The sequence below is a fragment of the Athene cunicularia genome (assembly GCF_003259725.1).
Source record: "Athene cunicularia isolate RWA chromosome 3 unlocalized genomic scaffold, athCun1 chr3_part1, whole genome shotgun sequence".
NCBI classification, from domain to species: Eukaryota; Metazoa; Chordata; class Aves; order Strigiformes; family Strigidae; genus Athene; species Athene cunicularia.
Genome location: NW_020799097.1, coordinates 64,120,471 through 64,140,334, shown reverse-complemented (window position 1 = coordinate 64,140,334; position 19,864 = coordinate 64,120,471). Strand labels below are relative to the sequence as shown.

Genomic DNA, 19,864 nt, shown 5'->3' with positions numbered 1-19,864 from the left:
AGGTCCCGGGGGGTGCGCCTTGCGGCACAGGGCCGCCCGCTGTGGGGGGCATCTTCGCGGGTGATCCTGCACCGCACGATTACTCACTTCGATTCGGTTTTGCCCCCGTATGGACAGCAGGTGACGGAGCCCCCGGAGAAGGGGGGCAAGGGGTCGTGCCGCGGTGTGGTAGATGCCGGCTGGAAACTCGGGCTGCTCCGCCGGGTGATGCTCGCTCTCATTCAGCGACTGTGCGGGGCCGGCCGGACAGTAAGAGATTTCATGTCCAAAGAGATATTTGTGTTTAATCTTTTTCATTGGAATTCCCAAGAACGTGGGTCTGAAAACCACATTTAGGAAAACCTTATTATTTCTGTTCAACGTCCGTATTTCCGTTTTTACTAAAAATCGATATTACCACTGCTGCTCTATTCTGACTGCAGTACAGTTGTTGAAAGCTTGACACCAGGGAGCTCTTGTAAAGAAAGGTTTAGTTAGGAGCTGTAAGAAAGATACTTTGCCTGGGAAAGAGCAGCAGTGAAGTTAAATATTTGACTGCTCGTGGATGCTTCTGCAGATATTTTGCTCTTCTCTTGACATTGCTTAAAACATTGATTGCTTTTACTCTACTAATGACAGTTTGTGCAAAGTCCCCACTAAGGGTCTTGGTGTAGGTGCCAACCGTGAATTAAAACAGGCAGGGAAAAACCTCCTTTCCTGCAAATTTCAGAGTAGTGAATCAGTGTTTCTACAGAAAATATTAATGAATTGCACAATGCAATTTGCTGTGTAATGATTTATCTTAAATGAAGTTGTTGCAGTGTACAGAGTAATAAAACTTGCGCTATTTACATGTTTTAACCGCACAAGTTTTTCAGTTCACGGCAGTTCAGCAAATCACTGGAATTTAGAAACAATGAAAGATGAAGATTTTTTATAAAGTGTTAACTTAGAGATACAGGATAGTTGTTTCAATAAAGAATATAACAGGTAAAAGGTTTTCAAGCAAGATGGATAACCAGGGAGATAAGACGACTTGAGGCTTCTGTAGTTTGGAGCACCTGATGGAAAATGAAGCAAGGAGTAAAGTTTTCAGAGATGTCTTACGTGCAGGAAATGAGTTTGTATGGAAGCAATATATTTTTGTCTTGCATAGTAGAATTGAATTACACTTGCTTGTTAAGGAAGCTTAAGTTGAATGTATGGAAAAAGGGTTTATTTCTAAATAAGAATTGCTAGTTACAACACGTAAACCCCCATTTTAGGGCTGTGCTTCAAAGCAGTGGATGAATTTGTTGCACAGCAATATATTTTGTCATATTTTGATTTTTTCCTGTTTGTGTGCACTTACATACAGTTTTCTCGAAGTCACCATGCTTTGCACCCTTTTATTAGTTTGTAGTAGACTTCTCCCTACCTTCAGGAGCAAAAGTTACTCTGTATTACATAATTTGAAAACCATGGTCCTGAAAGAATCACCTGGGACGATATCGTTGGCTTTTTTTTTTTTTTTTTAACCTTAACATGTGAAGGAAGAGAAACTGTTACACACCAATCCTTTTACTGACTTGGTGGTAGCCTGAACAGGGAGGAGGACTTGTCTTTGAAACTGCACAGCACATTTGCCTTTCAGATTCAGATCAGTTTGGGCTCTGAAGGCTCAGGAAGAAGCGGTGTGGTTGTTTAGGCGCCTCCCTGGCTGCCAGCTCCTACAGTGTGTTTTCTCAGTCTGATCTGGCGAGCAGTCTTGATCAGAGGAATTAGTCCTAGGTTTGCACAGGGACTAAGTCGGTGTATTTGGTGGGTGTGGATGTGCTGGGTGTGCATGGGATCGATGATGAAATCCCTGCTCTAAAACTCAGTCTCCATGAGCTCCTCGGGCCTGCTGCCTCTAATTTTTCCTTTTTTTCAGGCTGCTGTTTCAGTTTGCTGTATGATAGTCTATAATGTCACCACGGAGCCTCTTGTCACCGTGCTCTTCCTGACTGCCCCTTAAGACGCTTGGGGAACAGAGGTGGTCAGAGCTTGTGCATGGTGGGTGACCCGGTGTCTCTGGCTCTCCCGCTGTCCTGAGCTCTCCAGTGCCAGCTGGCCCTCGCACCACACTGGCCCATGGGCATCGCTCAATTCTTTGGCACGGCCCTTGAGGTGTGACCCCTGTCACGTGAAACATGAGTTGTATTGGTGTTTGATAGAAATTGGGCATCTGCAGCAGAGGCAGCGCTGTGTGCATGATGCTGCTGCGTGCCTGTTACTGATCCTTTGGACTGAAGAGGTAGAAATGGAAGATGTAAATACATTTTCTTATTAAAAAAATAAATTCCTAGAAGGGTCATGAGCCAGTTCATTGGCATGTGCTGGAAAATGAGCTCATGTTTCTGTAATATTTGCCCAGAGTTTCTCTTTCCTTCATAGCTTTTGTAGAAGGAGAATAGTGCCAAGAAACACTGTAAAGCAAGCATGTGCACTTACTGCTTGCCTGCACTTGGGAAGTATTTTCCATCCTTGCTTGCCTTACAGCTGTGGATTTGAGAGGGAAGTCTTTTATACTAATAATAGCAAGAAGTTATGATAGAAGCTATCCATGAAAAATCCCAGGCATGTGCTGCTTGCTCCCTGGAGAAGGGTTTCATGGTAGAAATGCAGATTTATTTTTTTTTATTTATTTTTTGTAAAAGATCACAGGGCTGCTCACCAGTTGTCTCGTGTGTTCTGTGTGCATAAGGACATTCCTTGGATTCCTTTCTTGGCAATGTTCTCATAAAATATCCAATGTTTGAAATCAGAAACAGACTTTCACTGATGTCTTTAAACAAATGCATTTTCCAAGTCGAACTAGACAAGCAAAAATTTGTACAACTTGCTTTCTTCTTCTTTTTTTTTTTCCTTTCTGTTTAAAGTTTTGCTGTTTTGTGTGTATAACAGCAGGTCAAAATGATGGGGGAAACGCGTGTAGTAATGTAAATGAAGGAATCTGTCAAAGTGAAGATTCCTGACAGAATTTAATGTTTAGTTTAAGCCTAAGATTGGTCACGTGGCCTTTGTTCCTCTGACTTAATTTTAGGTTTTTTTTATTCTGTCCGAATTGTGTGTAATCACAACAGGACTCATGAGTCAGACCCATTCTTTCTGTAGCTGTTTTTGTCATAGGCGTTATTTTAATAGGGTGAGTAACTTTGAGTACATTTCTTATTTGGAGTTCTTCAAAATCTAAAAGCAGTTTGAATAAATGCAGAATTAGTACAAACAAATGAGAATTAAGATAATTGGGGAAAAAAAGCATATGACTCTGAGTTAAAAAAATCTACTTCTGAAAGAAGAGCTCTGCTCTTTTTCTTCATTTCTTCTGTGTCTTATGGAGTTACTCTTCCTGCTGTACTTTTTCCAGTCTCTTTTTTTTGCCATTGATTCTCCTGTCCTCATTCAGTGAATGGCTACCTGGTTCATTTCAGTTGTAGCTGGGGTCTGCTGAATCAAAGCATTCAGTTATACCTGTGTGAATCCCTGATGTGCCAGGAGAGCCACAGAGAGCTCTGTCAAACACTGTGTATTCACATGCTATGGAAAAAAAAAAAACAGTTTTTACTTAATTACTGAAGAGATTTTAGTGTTTAAGACTGGTTGCAGTTTGAAGGTTTTGTTGGTTAAGCGTCAACTTTATTATCTCACGCTGAAGGAGGGGGAGGTACAGAAGTGAGGAAAGGTATGTCCGTGGCTGAGCACAGCTGACAGCATCTGGCACAGGACTGGCCTCTCTCTGCCAGGCAGCAGTGAAGGAGAATCACCTCCAACTGTGCCTAGGAGTATGCAGTGAAATTGAACATAACAAATGGAAGATTATAGATCTGGATAATAACATTCTCGCTGAAGTTAGCCAAGTGCTCAGAAATATCCAAGATCCCCATGTACTTCTACTTTTTTTAAGTATCACTCAGCTGCTCCACCTACAGCTACGGTTGTGTTGTGTAATGTGCTTGAGCACCAAGTAAACCAGTTTCTGCTTGGATGCATTTGCAATCTGAATGCATTGGAAGGGGCAGCATATATAAAAGCAAAGTGAATTTCCAAAGGCAGCAGAGTGCCTGGGTGGCTGTGCTGTGGCTGCGCCCGCACTGCCTACCCCACTTGTTTCATGGCTCTGTCTGCAGCAGAGGGGGCAAATGGAAACCTCAGAGAGTACATCTGCCATGCAACCCATGGGGGAGAGTGGCGTACCCCAGCTCTTGTTTCCATGATTCAGAGACTGCCCGTAAATACAGTTGTTCACCACATTATGTAAGCATGTTGTTCCCCTCCTTGGAGCTGTTTTATTGGACCGTCTCAGAGGAGACCACCAAATGGCACAGGCACAGAACCTGCAGAATGAATGCCTATTGTTTGCTGTGGTTTTGCTTTGCTTTTTTTGGTCCTAGTACAGGGTGTGGGTGCCTATTTTTTCCGTTAAATTTTTAAGAAAGCCAGTGGCAGCGGGTGAAGCAGAGTGAACGTAATCGAGCATTAGATAAAAATCTCTTCCGGCAGGTATGCCAGCCTTTCCCAGGGCACATGGGGCTCTCGCCCTGAAGTGGTGTGGTGACAAGGCAAGTTGTATAGATTCATCTGTGACATCAGGTAGTATTGAACCTCTTTTTTCAGTAAACCTTCAGCTGATGACTGGAAATGTGGAGGTCAGGATAGAATTCTGTATGCGCCTAGCTTTCGGTACTTGAATTCAGCTTGAGCTTTTCAAACACCGTGCAGTGTAAATACACACAGACACAAATACCTGATGCTTGTAGCCTGTTAATTTACTCATGTGGTGTTCAGTTTTTGAGACTATGCAAATTGACTCGTCTGCTGTCACGACTGTATAATTAACACACAGCCCTTCCTTAGACTCTATTTTTACTTTCACGTGAGCATTTAATGCACACTCTGCCTTTCTGCTCCACATCTATTTCTTCACTGCAGGCTGCAGCAGGAGCCGTTTGCACAATTCACACAGCACTGCAATCCTGAAGAGACGCTGTTGGTAAATGAATCATAGGTAGAAAGATCATCTGCTGTTTTCCTTGACCTGCTAATGTTTGCTTAACAATACCTATTAACCCCCTTCATCATTCTGGAGCACTGTGAGTACAATGCAGATTGCTGTGATTGCTGTGCAGAGCAGTAGTAAAGGGCAGTGAATTTCTGTCAAATTGCAGCAAGAAGCCAACGCTTAATTTTAAACAGTAAAAGCGTGCAGGCTAGAGAATATTAAAACAGATGTAAAAAGTAGCATGCACAGCTGATTGGATTCGTAAGCATTGAAGGAATTTCATATTGAAGTGGTCTTTGAAACAGCGTGCACATACTTGGAACCTATAAATATCTTCATACATTTTTCAGTGGTTTAAGCACAGTAATGATTTCACATTGTTTAAGTATTGCGTTACCAGATTTGTACGGTCTATGCTTGTCACTCTTATACATTGGCTTTTTTTTCCTCCCAACAGCATTTGTGCAGAAGGCCGCTGTTACTTCTGGGGAAATGCCATAAACATTTGTCAGATGGGAGACCCATTCCCTGTGAAAGCACATTGCCTGGTATTGAGAGATGGAAATTTTATTAATTCTTTTATTCAGAGTCCTGTCACAGCTGTGATCTTGCCTGTGGTTAATGGCTGACAAAACAGTCTATAATTACCCCAGGCATCTTCTTTTAATACTGTCCCAGTGCTGTCTGACTTCCAGTCCTCTAGAGCATTGGACTTTTTTCTTGCTATATTTTTAAAAAATTCGGAAAATGTGTTTGGCATTTGAAGCTCTTGTGTAACTTATCCGGACCTTCAGACTTTAAAATATTTTAAACTTAATTGCTGCTTGTATGCAGAGGGATTACAAAAGCATGGCTTATTTAGTCTAGCTGTTAGCTTGGGAGGTAAATACCACAAGGAGGGAGGAAACCTGTTGAAGTCCAAGGAGAGTATTGGCACAGGATGAATAGTTATGAGTGCATTCTGAATTAATTGAAGTCAGACATTAAAAGATCCCAAACCATCTGAGGAGGGAAGTTGTGGAACAGACTTCCAAACAGGATAATGTGGACAAAGAAGTGTTTTTAAGATGGTTCTTGATAAGTTTGGGGAGAGTTTAAGTCAGAACTTCGGGAGCTGGTAAGGGAAGTTTGTGAAGGAGGGCCTCTGGGCTACGTGGATGCTTGGGGACAGGATTGCATTTGTCCTGTGCATATGTTGTCATCCCATGTGTAAGTGCTTCTGTTGGTCCTCCTGTGAAGACCAGGGAGAATTGTCCCTTTAAATATGTAATTGCAGCTTTTGAAGTTTCTCTTTATTCTGTCCTGCTTCACTGGAGGCTGGCCTCAGGGAAAGGCGGGACGAGGAGCAGGGTGTGCTACAGGTCCTCGCGGCATCAAACTGTCTCACAGGTGTGCCCTGCTCACCCTGTCTCTCCCTTCAGACTGAGCAACAGGTACTGCTGAGGTGGAAGTCTCCCCGCAGGCTCAGCCTTGTCGGGATCCACTGGGCTTTTCCTGTCCTCTTCTAGAGCTGGGTGTGCTGCACTCTCCTTAGGAGTTCTATCTTACATATTTCTTTCTCTCATAGGGGCTTTAGACCTTGCTCACACCCTTCAATTTTCTCCTATTCTTTTCCTGTGACCCACCATAGTTACATACATAGCGAGATACTGCTGTGTCTCACTGTGGGCTGCTTCTTACAAGGTCTTTTTTGGCTTGTGAGTCCTCCTCATCCAGAGACCTGTTGTAAATGTGCTCTTTGCAGCACAGTATCCTGTCTGCCACCCATTTCTGATTTTTAATCCATCCTCATTTTAATTTAAACTCATCAATAGTTGCTGAAACAGATAAAGTGGGAATTTTAGATACATCCTGTAGTGAAGACAAGGACTAATACTTGTGTTGCTGAAGCAAAGGTGTCTTCAGCAGTGGCAAATCCTGTTTTTTAGGAGGGGAATGTGTTTTTTGTCTGCACCTCATTTGCAAAGTCTTGGATTATTTTGTGTGTCTTTTAGCCTTAAGAGAATTGCTGCATCTTTATCATGCTTGTGTGGGATAAAGAAGCATGACGCTTAAGTAATGAGGAAACCCCAGATTTTTCCTCCCTTCATTTTTAAGGTCAACCAGTTGGATGCTCTTGCCCGAAGGCTTAATTTGCAGGGAGGTTTGTGTTAAATAAATAGGAGAAATGCTTTCCACCATCTGAATGCACAAGTGCTCCCTTCTTTAGTCAGTCAGGTTTGCTTTTTGTTGTCCCAGTTTCATACCCCAGGTGAATTTACTGTGATCTTGAGGTTTTTGTAGTTGCTGGCATCCAGGAGCAATCATTTTCAGCACCCTGTGGATAGGTGCCCTTCCCCATGCAAACCATGCTGAAAAAGTGCAGGTAGTGGGAACAGAACACGGAGTCCTTCTTGAGGAGGATGCAAGGTTTGGTGTTAAACTTTTGTTCTTACAGACAGAGTGCTAGAGTAAAGGTAGCTGTCAAATTAGGAGAAAGAACATGTGCTTAGTACCTTAATTAGAATTTTAAAAATGAAATACATTCCTTCTCCTGCCTGCTACACAGCTATGTTTTGAGAAATTTATGAGGAGTAAAGTCACTTTTGTTCACCTTTCCTTTTCTAAAAAGTGAATTAAAAAAGGTAAACAAAAGCTGATAAGCTGTGTCTGTTTCTTTGTTACCTGCTGAAGGTTTCAGAACTCTTTCCCGTGACACAGTTACGTCTTACTCAGCGCTCTGCCCCTCTGCAGCTGTGGCAAGACTTGAGATGGCAACAGCACTCCTTGGCGGGATTGAGGCCAAGGATATATTTAAGAATAGAGAAAATCCATTTTTCCTGCCTAATGGCTATTTGGAAGACAGTTTTTTATTCTTTTCAAAGCCTTATTTTTCTCCCATCTTCAGTGTGTCCGTGCATATCGTTACGAGTCAGTGTCCCTTCTGGAGCAGCATGGCTGGAAAGGGCAGTGCTCCTGCTCAGACGCTGTCCAGGGGATTGCTGTGATGAGAGATGTCATACCCGGTTAGGTCAAACAGCTTGTAGCTCCACCCTGAAGATCTTTAAGGGTTTCTAGTCTTATTCTCCTGTGCAGAAGTTGCTCTGATTACTCATTGCTTCTCTTTTTAAAGGATTGTTTTCAAAACAGGTAAAAATAATGTTACTTTTCTGCTAAAATTTTGAAAACTTTTATTGAATTATCACCCTAATTTGTGTGGGTTTACTGTCATTTTTCTTTTAACAAAAAGTGTAGTGCAGAATACATGTAAAGGCTGAGTGTTTAAGAACAGAAAAGTTTATAATGATCTGCTCAGCTTCAAATTTATCTTGATCCAATAGCCTGAGAAGGATGTGTTCTTTAAAATACAGAATTTCAAAATACATTAATTTCAGAATAACAGAATCATAGATTTGAAGGATTATGTACATTTTCCATCTCCTAGTTCATGGTTTTGATATGAGCCTTGTCATGACCAAGGCATTTTGCATTATTTGGTCAGGGTTGTTGCAGAGAAGATCCTTTTCTGATACAGTGTCACCATGTAGGGAGGATGATCAGAAAGGGGACTTATTTTCAGGAATATTACTTGGAAATTCAGGGTTAATTTAATTTTATTTTTTTTTGGCTAGTGAACAGACTTAAAATGAAACCCATAGACAACTGGATCTATTAATTTGTGTTCTTACTGTGGCATGTATACAGGTGGCTGCTCTTTCAATTTTTTTGAAGATTTTGTGAAGCTCACCCATGTGACTCGTGTTTTTTGCAGAGCTGTAACTCCAGATACCAAGAAAGAAGGGCAAGCTGTGTAGCAGCTATAGTATCTGCATTCAATCATTTAGTTGGAAAATCAGATATTGTAAGAACAGTTGACTTAAGTAACTTCACATTCTGCATGAAAAAGCAGTCCAGTTTGTTGTTAGAGATACAAAAGGGACAAGTCAATATAAATCTTGTATAAAAATCATGACTATATAATTGATACTAAAAAGTTTAGACATCATATGGTTATATTATTGATCTGGAACTCAAGAACATTCTTCCTAGAGTGTGACTTTGTTTTGGACTGAAATACTGCTACTTTGTACTGCTCCTCATTAGCTTAATCTTTTCCATGGCAATGGGCGCATATTTTTGTGGTTACTCTTTCTAATGGAATTTGATGCATTCCTCTGCTGTGATCTGTAAATCCAAAAGTTTACTTAGTCTTTTTAAAAAGCCTTTATGTGACCTCTTGGAAAGTAAGGGAGCTGTATTTAGCCATAATTCCTAAGAAACTAGTGCTAACTGGCTTATCTTGCCTAAATACGATTTTCAAGTAAATGTGGCACTTCAGATTAAAAAATTTTTACCAAACCATTCCAGATTAATGTGGTGATATTTGATATAAAGTATTGTTTTTATTCTTTTAATGTACTTCTCTTTGCTGAGGTATAACCTTTCCTCAGGCCATTGACAGAAGTGTGTGACAAGGTTACACTTTTCATTGGCTGTGCATTTAAAAATAATAAAACTACCTTATCTTAAGCACGCAGCAGTGATTATGAGAATCTGTGTCTACACTGGCGAGTAGCATGACAGAATAGAGAGGTATCTGTAGCATGGAGTAGTTGTGAGGTCCTTGCACCTGCAGTGCAAACCAGTGGCATAGGATGTGGACATGGCCAGTGTCATGCCAAAAGGAGCATCATCCCTGGGTTGAACTAACATGTGGCTGAAATGTGTGACGATATGGAGGAAGACCCTTTCAGACTGCAAGGTGAAAAGCATGACCACTGAATTTCTTTTTTTTGTGACAGTGAGGTTTGCCATTCTTGCTCCTCCATCGATGTTTTACTATTATTGCATTATATTGTAATGTATTTTTATCTAATGTATTAGCTGCCACTCTGTGGTCTGAAAAAGAGTGAAGAAATGCCTCTGCCTAGCGGCAGCTCACTCTTGCTCTTCAATGTTGAATGTTGTGCCCTACAGAGTGGAAAGACTTGACCTTGTGCGGGTGGGTATTACATAGTGGTTTCTGTCTAAAAGGGGCGAGCAACAGATCAGCTCATCTTTTGACATCTTAAGAGTTGGGGTTTTTTTATTATACTCTGCAGTAGTGCTCTGTTAATAAAACCGAGTTTCACTTTTTTTTTCTTTCTTACGTGGAGCTTAAAAGCAGTTCTTTATAGGGCACTCATCAAAGCACTCCAACCATATAGAAACAAAATGCTTTTAGAAGTACCCACTAAAAATAATAAACTCCCTCAAAACAGTTTTGAATTCTTTTCATCATTTTTGTTGTTTTAATTTTGAAAACCCTCCTGGCTCTCCATTACACACCTGACTGGAGCAGGCCTTCCCAGGACCACCGTGCACGTCCAGGAGGTGGCACTGCGTTTTTGACAGCAGTGACGGTGTACATGAACAGAAGGCAGCCTCAGCACAGAATCCCTTCCAGATGGAGGAGGGCTAGGATGCTGTATCCTTCTGACTAAAGGCTGCTTTATGGTGGCTTTTGTGAAGTAGCATAAGTTGCTTTGGCTTTTGTGTTGAAAATCTCACTGCATGTGGACTCTTCCAGTGAGCCGCTTGGGTGGCAGGGAGGTCGCTGTTGCTCTGTATTGGAAAGGTGCTTCCCTCTTCAGGCTTTTAAATCCATTAAAGGAATTGTGAGAGAAAATAGGAGTGGGGAGATGACTTCTTTCTCTTCCTGTTACCATGGTAATGAGTTTAATGAGCAAACCTGAAATGGGTAATCCCACCCAACTCTGAATTGCCATTTAATATGAGTTGTAAAATAAGATGGTAGGGCTGCGACTCCTTTGCTTGCAGAGGACGTGGGTGTACCAGTGTTACTGGCGCTACCGTCCACTGCGGCTCCAGACTGGAAGCCACCTTCTCCCCCGGCTTTTGCCATCATCATCTCTTTTGCTTCATGTTTTGAGGAGGATCAGCAGATGTGTGGGACCCAACCCCTGGAGTAAGGCAGCAAGAATAGCTTCTGTTTCAACGACCAGCAGTAACATCTCATTGTTTCCGTCTTGCTAACAGCTCTGTCTTGTGTCCCAAACAAGCGTCACCCCCTTCCCGAAGGTGCTCTGTTCATGGAATACACCAAACAAAATAATTCATTTTTCTTTTTGTATGGCAACAGAGCTAAAATGGAAAGGCATAGAAAGGCTTTTCAGAGTTATCTACTGCTTATACAGCTGGCTTTATTTGCTTTCTCATTTAAATATTGCAAAGCAGTGATCAAGAGTTAATATCAAACATATGACATTGCTTATTGCTCTTAAGAAGGCTTCCTAATTGAAAGTAAAGATGAATAATTAGAACACAGAAGTGTATTTTTAAGTGCCCAGGGACTGCCAGTAATGTAATACGAAGTGTGTTTTTTCTCCTCCAGTGTCTTACATATGTGCTGTATATCAAAATACTTATTGAATTAAAAATAATTACAGAAGACTATTGCATAACAGCAAAGGGAAAATTAAATTAAGATATAAAAGAGCGGGTAATGGGTATGTTCAGAGTTGATGCAGTGGGGAGATAGAGAGAGGCTGTTCCAGATAGTAAGAAAAGATTCTTCTCCACTGTCAGCATGAGAGATTTGTATATGAAGAGACAGAAAAACACTGTTGATGGAAACAAAGATATCAAAAGTATGTGCAGCAATCTCTGCATGGGTTTAATGGGAAGGGTGTTAATTCTGAGCTTACAGTGAATACAAAACCAGAGGAGCTGTTTTGCTAGTAGGGCTGTAGTTGCTGGAGAGTGCCAAAAAGCAAGAAACATACATCATCAGGGTCTGTAAAGATTTTTTTTTTTTTTCCACTTTCTACCAAGGCATTGGTTCCTCACAATCCTTTACTTTGTTTTAATTTTTATTTTTGTTGTTGTTTTCTGTTGTGCTGCATCAGGTGGTTTGCAGATTTGGTGTCCCTGCAGTGGGCTGAGGGTTGCCTAAGGGTGATGCTTTGAATCTAGGGCTGGCTGTTCGGGTACCAGGAATTAAATTAGCCAAATGCCCCAGCACTCAGGGGTTTGCATCCAGTTTGTTAGGCACATAATTGCCAGCATCACTTGCTGTAGCTTTTTACAAAGCACATTTGATTGCTAGGACTGCTTTTAGCTGTCATCCCAGTCAAGCTCTTTAAGCTGCACATGCCTTATTACTTTGTCCTTTAAAAAAAACGTTAAAAGCTTGAGAGATGCTATGTGATTGCAAACATATGATAAAAATACATCCATGAAAATAGAAGAGGATAGAGCTAATGCTGGAGAATGTGAAGATGGCCATGTGGAGAGAGGTTTTTGGAGCATCATCAATCTTTGTGTGCATCCTGGCAGTGGTGCCTGCCACTCCGCCCAGAGCCCTTTCATTTCCCTTGCACCCTGATGTCTGTCAGTATTGTACGAGCTCCTCAAATATTGCACTTGCTTTAAACACTGTAAAGCTGATACCTTCTGCTCGCTTCCTGTTTGAGAGATTCATATTCAGTTAAAAAGCAAATTACAATACCTCAAGGTTGTTTTCCCCCCCCCCTTTTGTTTTCAAATTCTTTAGCTTTTGTCTGCTGTGTGTGTGCTTAAGGAACATGAGTTAAGACTTCAGACACACTAATCAGTGCACAGGCAAGAGGGAAGGTACATGCATGGACCAGGAGAGCAGGACATCCCGTGTTGCATCTGGCTCCTGAGGATGCTGGGGTGGTTCACCGCGACGGGCATGTCCTCACTCTTGCTGTTGACCATCTGTAAAGGGAGGATACTTTTCAAGAGTATTATTTTAAGGCTTAGTTAATGCTGCATGGCTCCACTGAAATACATTTAATGTAGAAATAATATTTTATTGGGTTTTTTTTCTGTTTGTTTGTTTAAATAACTGTTTAAGTACAATTTAAAACCTACAGCTGATCAGCCAAAAAGCCCAGAGTACATCGTCAGCCCATCAATGCTAAAAATAGAATCGCTGTCTAATTAGGGCAGAGTTTATCCCAGTGGACTTCTACAAGCTCTCTTTAATTTCCAATGTGGCTGTTGGGCTTGCATCAGAAATTACTTCATTTGATGATTTTGTTGTGCATGGTATTCATAAAAGTGCCGTTATTTTACTACATGGTGCATATTACCATTTCCCTTCTATCCAGAGGATTTACATAAAGACTGATGGTACAATTTCTTATGTAGCATACTTAGAAAGATTATCTTAATACCAGAGTAGGACTGACATGACTATACTTTGTGATTCCAAATCCCTTGAGTTCCCATTCGGTATATCCTATATGCTCTTTAAATTCCTACGTGTAATAAGTCATAAGTATTGTTGCTGTTCTCAGAGCTCAGGAGCATATATGGTTATCAAATAAAAGGGCTGATGTTTTTCTTTGGTTATTTTTTAAAATTTTGTTTCTTGTAATCCCCGAGCTAGTCACATTTTTGGGAGTTTGTCAAATTCTTAACAGCCTTTTTTCTTTAGACCAAATGTTGCTTCCAGTATAATGTAATCAGTTTTTTCCCTAATTATTCAGGCTCTCCCTAATAGAGCCTGACTATAAAGAGGTGGTTTAGCAAAAATTACATATGCTGATAAAGATGAATATGCATATTTAACACTCTGCTCAAAACATTCATACTTGCATTACTTCAATTTTTGAAAAGTGTGAAAAAGAGTAATAAAGGAAACAATGTTATTTTGGGGAAATCTTTATATAATAGAGTAAAATGAACAGCCTCACTTTTGTGTATTTGAAAAAATAAAACAACACTATAGCTGCAGTAGAATAAATGAAGTTTAATCAGAAGTTTTGTGATAAAATTTTGGGTGAAATTTTGGCTTTATCAAACCTAGATTATTGCTCCATATAGACACAATATAAAATAACAGTTTCTTTTTATGGGATTTTTGGGGGAAGACTAGAAGAGGAAGAGGCAGTGTACACAATGTCCTTCTCAAATGAAACGGTACATCCTCTTCCTAACTCTTTATGGTTTTGCATTTGCTAGTAGCTGAGACTACTATCACCAAACCTTTTATCGTATGTGTTACCAAGGTCTTCCAGGCTTCAGGGAAGACAGATCAATTCTTCAAGTAAAAAATTTGTGGGGACATTAATACCTACCGTATGGTAAATATACTTGTTAAACTGGATTTCAGCCTTGATCCCATTATTGTGCATCAGCCTTACTTCGTGAGCACGCATTGGAAACATGGCTAATTGAGTATGTTTGTAGTCTAGAGAAGTGCACGGTAAATGTCGTGGGGACTCCAGACCAGTATGTTACCCTGTGTCATCTTCTTAAGTGTTTGGGAGCATCTGAGTCTCCTTGAACACTGAATTTTGTCTGTTGCCCCTGTCTTCTTGCTTCTGTGTTTGCACTGCATGTTACCAAATAATACTGGTTTGATGTGTAGATCTGCACTTTTATGTCAGGTGACGTGATTGCATAGAGATACAAAGACTGCATGCAAACATCAGCTGATCTCCTTTCGAAATATAATTTGATAACATCAGTCATTAAAATAAAAAGCATAACAGAAATCCAACTGTATTCTTGTCTAATAAAAGATACCGTACCTGTCTGCAGGAGGAATAAATACAAGCCCCAGTGCACTTTTGCCAGTGGACTGTTGATGCTCAGAAGTTTTGTGCATCACATCTGTAAGCATGACTCTTCCCGAGACTCTGATTATCGCAGGGAATTGAAAGGGTGAGACAGCAGGCACAGTGGCTAGACAAGTTACAGAGATACTGTCCATTAAGGAAGTGTTAATGGGGCCTCCTTATGAACTGGTTCACTAACAGCAGTCTGGGAGCTTCATCCCACCCAGGAGGACTGTCTAGACATTCATTTATTCTGGCGTATGCAAGAATATCGTTGTGGTTGATGAGTGAGTTGAACTCCGCTAGTGTTAATCACAGTTTGTCTTTCTCAGAATCTGATGAGTACTTGGCTTTGTAAATTTGTATTTGCCTCGAACGCCTGGTTGCCAGTGTTCAGTTTATACTACTGAGTTTCTGCTATACGTACAGACATGCCAGCGGTGCCGACAGCTATTGCCCATGCTGTTGGCACATTTTCCCCATTCCATCCATATTTTTGCAGATACTTGAAATTTTTGTCAAAAAATGTAAAATTGTGGGCAGGGCTTGGTTCATCCCTATTTATTAGTTACCTGACACGTTTCATTGTAAGACCTATTTTCATCTAGTTGCAAATTTGCTGAGATTCCACCATGCAAGGTGTGTATAAAACACTCTGTAGTGAAAATTATTTGCTCAAGTTGCTGTGCAAAGTAACAGGATGTTAAACAAAAAACCCCAAACACCAAGCAAGCTAGTTTCTTGCTTACTTTCTACCCCTTTGCCAGCACTGTTGAGTCAGCGTTGCAGACAATTTATTGTGGGTGGTTCTCTGTGGTTTTGCATGTTTGCATGCTGATGCCACACTGGTGCAGCGCCTGCGGGCAGCTGGGGTGTACACCCTGCTCCCGGCTGCGTCTGCCAGCGTGGGCAGCAGCAGCAGCAAGGCAGAAGGAAATGTGTGTGTGCGACAGGGAGAAAGAGGAGATGTGCATCTCATCTGATTTTTTTTTTCCTGTTAAAGAGTGATTTTTTTTTTTCTTCTGTCCAGAAGTTTATTGTAGATATCGACCAAGGAGCAGATAAAACATTTTCTAAAATCCATACTTACCTGATACTGTTGTGCTCCTATATATAGGGCAGCCACTTTCACGAATGGACTGTGACCAAAGCATTTATAAAGAGTTAAGGAAGCAGACTAAGAATTGGTCATTGTTGTACTTTCCTTAGGGTTTTGGTATCTTCCCATTTTTAAAAATAAATACTATCCCATGTAATCTTTTGAACAATACAAAATAAAAAGCAAACTTTAAAAAGTTGCTGGAGACAGCAGTTTATGCAAGGGTGCATGTCTCTGTTTTTCTTGCTGTCCCAATCTGACTGTGCTGTTGCAGCCAATTCAAAAGCCCAGGAAGGGCACGTTTCCTGGATCCTGGAGAAAAACAGTGTAGGGGATGCGAGATTAGGGTTGATGTGGTTACCAGCTTGGAAACTTGTTTAGTAGTGCAGTATTTGGGAGAGGTGCCATGGAGTGTAATGGCTTGTGGATGAGGCTAAAGAACTGAGAATACCTCAACGCTAATCCTGGTTTTTCCACTCTGCAGGCAGGTTACTAAATCCATTTGAGATTATGTCTTCATCTTTAAATAGAAATAATACCTAGCCTCTAGAGGCATCGTGAGGATTTATACATTTATGCAGTACTGAGTGCAAACGGATGACTGCTTGTGCTTTGTATTCAGCATCAATCCAGTTGATTCCAGTCTAACCTGGAATCTAATCCAGTCTAACATGGAAGATACCACCTTCTTTTGGTGGCAATCATTACTAATGATTCTGACTTTGAAAGGGAGTTTCCTTACTCAAATCCAAGTACCAAAATCGTGACACTTTGCCCTTTTTTTCTTCACTCTCCTGCTTTTGCATTGAGAAAGTAAATGTTCTTGGCAGATTCCTGCCAAGTTGCTGTTCTCTAGCCATCAATGTCACAGCGATTACAGTACATTAGCTTTAAATAAGCTTCTTGGATATGGCCATCTGCTTATGGCAGTAGTACCTGTTGTTCAGAGGGTGGTGAATAATCGGGGATAAGGCTTAAGAGAAGCAGTAGACTGGAGTGGAAGCAGAAAGGGAGAAGTGTGAAATCTCTGTCAGGTGACTGGGTTTCCCAGCTCTCTGCAGCCCGTGTTTTCCTGCTGGGGGCTGGCAGTAGGACAGGGGCAGGGCATCCAGCAGCTGGAGTGAGCTGCTTAACCAGGTGGTTGATTTGTTTGTTTTCCTTCTTTTTTAAGGGCTGATAGAATTCTATTCAAAACAGTTCCCAGCATAACGGAATAGTTTAGCTTGCCGAAGTGCAGAGGAGGAGACAATCTTTTCCTTCGCAGCTTTTTGAATGCGTCTGTTCAAGGGTTATGAGCAGGCCACTCCCTTCTGCTCCAAACTAGCCATTGGGGACAGCAGGGACATCCTTGAGAGCAGCATCTCACAATGATTGCCTATGTGCACTGGCTGCCCGCGGACCCGATGGTCGGGTGCCTCGGCAGGAGCAAGTGGCAGCCCAGCTGCAACGATGATGATGAGGAGGAACTTATCCCGCTGTATTCCAGCGAAATGGGAAACACTCACACCAAGCTGCCCGGGCGCCTCAAGAAAAAGTTACTGAGCAAAGACGACAACTCCTTCTGGCCAAGTAAGAAAGATCAGTTCCTTTTCATCAGTTGTTTTGGTCGTTTAGTGTGTGTTGTCATTATTGAGGAAATAAATCAGTAAAACAGACTTAAAAGCAAGGAAGGTACTCGTATTTCTCTTACTCTTTTGGAAGACGAAGGCACTGGGAACAGTTTTCTTATGAAAAGAATGTGTTTCCACCTCAGGAGAGAGTATGTAAATATTGTATCCAGTGGGACTGCTAAGTGGATACAGGATGACACTGTCTCTGTGCATGGGATATGCCTATGTTTGAGAGGTCTTGAGCACTCGCTTTCAGTTTAGTAATGCTCCTTTTCAGCGAAATGATTGTTTTAGATGAGTGGAGTTGTTGACGTAGCACTCTAATTGAAAGCCATAGAAACAATCAGCGGATGAAAAGGCCAGGAAAAATAAGAAAAAGGTCTAACAGACTCAAAGATGCTTAATGCAGTTGATGAGTGCTTATTTTTTTTTTAAAAAATGTGCTTTTGAATAACCTTAGGTCTAAGGTTATTTTTCCTCTGAACACGAGAAGAAAGAATTCCTGAATTGTGATGACTCTCTTCTTTTTTAATCTGTATAGTTTCAAGTTTCACGGGCATATACAGATGGGAAATAGGGAGAGAATAGGACAGACAATGGTAATGTTCAGCTGTTTTGTTTTTAGCCTTACTGCTCGCCTTCCCTTTTTTTCTGACCACCTAAGCAAAGGCACCCAGCTGTTTGTGGAATGGTTGCTCAGAAAAGTGTATTTAAGGGTGATGGGGGAGAAATTTCACAAGACAAAGAAAGCTTTTCCTGCAAAAGCCAGCTGGCTGACTACCTTGCACCAGGCCTTTAGGAAAAAAAAAAAAAAAAAAAAAGTACACGAATATATTTGCAACTGTAACTGATTTTGCTTTTCCTCATTAGTCTCACGCTGATCATCTGACAATGTCTAGTTATTACCAGCAACTGAAAAATCACCATCTAGCCACTTGATGCTGACGTTGATTAGTGAAACCACCTGTATTCCTGTTTCCTGGATTACAGTATTCATTTAGAGCTAAGCAAGCCTCGTTTGATGTCCCCTCCTGGAGGAGGAGTGTGATTTACCACATGAGTATTTCAGGCCTTTTTCAAGAGGAAGCAATTTCTTAAAATGCAGGGAAAGAAAATTCCAGCTCATCTGCTGAATTTTATGTTTTAGAGCACAGGGTCAATTCTGATTCATTCCGAGGGGAGAAAATGAAAATGCTTCCTTTGTGTGTAATGATACAGCCTCTGTACTGTAGGGCCCGGGGAAACTCTGAAGAGGCTCGGTACTAGGGACCCTCTCTGGGGATGCTCTCAGGGCGGAGGACATGGCCCCTCTGTAGCCCAGCCAGCCTGGGAGGAATGGTTTTATTTCTCTTGCTGGGTAGTTAGTTCATTCCTGCAAAATCGTGACGTTGACTTTCACATCTGGTTCTTGTAGTGTCCTCGGAGGTGTTGCTCTGGCAGGCGAGCTCAGGGCATTGGGAGCAGTCGCTCTGTTTAAATCTGCTCCTTAGGAGTGTGGAAATGGGAATGAGGAGCATAGGTAGGGCACTCGGAAATCCCTGCTCCCTTCCTGCAGCCTGCCTTCTTTTTCTCTCTCTCCTGTCTGCAGGGAAAGGTGTCCAACCCCCCTTTCTAAAATGCACTTGAATTGAAATTATAAAATTTTTCAGAAGATGTATAGAGACAAGAATGGGGAACTTTAAAGAATATTTATGTTACTACAGTATTAGAAAGCGACAGTAAATACATGCTGATGATCTTAAATCCTCTTTGCATTTAAAAAGTTTGGAAACTGAAACACGGGGATTTTTTGTTGGTTTTTTTTTTTTGCATTTAAATAGCCAAGTCACTTCAAGGCCTATCCAGTTTCTTCTTGGATGAGAATTTAATGACCTCTGAATTGAAATTATGTAGCTAGGTGTGCAAAGACGAACCTGGGAAGCTTTTGCCTATCTAAATGGTGTGATCTGGTTCCTGTATACACTGTGGGAGCATCTGCTCTCCCTATTCATTTTTTTTATTGTTGCTTCAACATATTCCTGATGAAGAGACAAGAATTCTATTTAATTCTATTTAATATTTTTAAAAGTGTGACCGTGTGTGTAATTGTGTTGATTTATAATGCAGCACTTATATAAGCAATTGGATTGTTTGACTTGCGATCTACTAAAGCTTTTAAATGCAATTTCTGGTCCCTAACAATAAACTTATAGACCAAGCTTATTGTTGATTCCTTTATGTTGAGTTTCACTGGTGTCTGGTATGACCCCAAGCATTTTATTTGTTATTTTTTGAATCACAAAGCATTGAAGTTTCAATATTTAATGTTGAATCCTTGAAACAGTGAATGGCAAAAATCAGTTAACGTGTTTTCTGTCCTGGCTTTTCCCAGGAGAACCGCTTGTGCGTCAGTAATGGTGTCCCACCGCGGTACAAGCATGTACACATGGGACAGTAGCTCTGCCCCACTGGCTCCCTTTCCTTCTTACTCATTCCCAGTCCATAGTAACAAAAGAATGGCAACATAATTAGACCATCAGTTAAAAGCATTATTTGTGGGACAGGTACCATTTCTCTTTGAGATAGGGAGGCTGCATTGCTTTTA

The 19,864-nt window shown here is 41.2% G+C and overlaps 1 protein-coding gene across 9 annotated transcripts in view; it reads left to right on the top strand.

Annotated features, from left to right (window-relative positions):
- The window catches only part of NHSL1 (NHS like 1), a 111,088-nt gene that overhangs the window by 16,393 nt on the left and 74,831 nt on the right, over nucleotides 1-19,864 (top strand). Inside the window, exon 1 of one of the 9 annotated variants that reach the window (XM_026845375.1) lies at nucleotides 16,658-17,239. The exons of the other annotated variants lie outside the window; for them this stretch is intronic. Within the exon in view, the coding sequence (XP_026701176.1) occupies nucleotides 17,038-17,239 (202 nt within the window). The 5' untranslated portion in view covers nucleotides 16,658-17,037. Of the gene's footprint in view, nucleotides 1-16,657; nucleotides 17,240-19,864 lie in introns of those variants that run through there. 9 annotated transcript variants of the gene reach the window in all.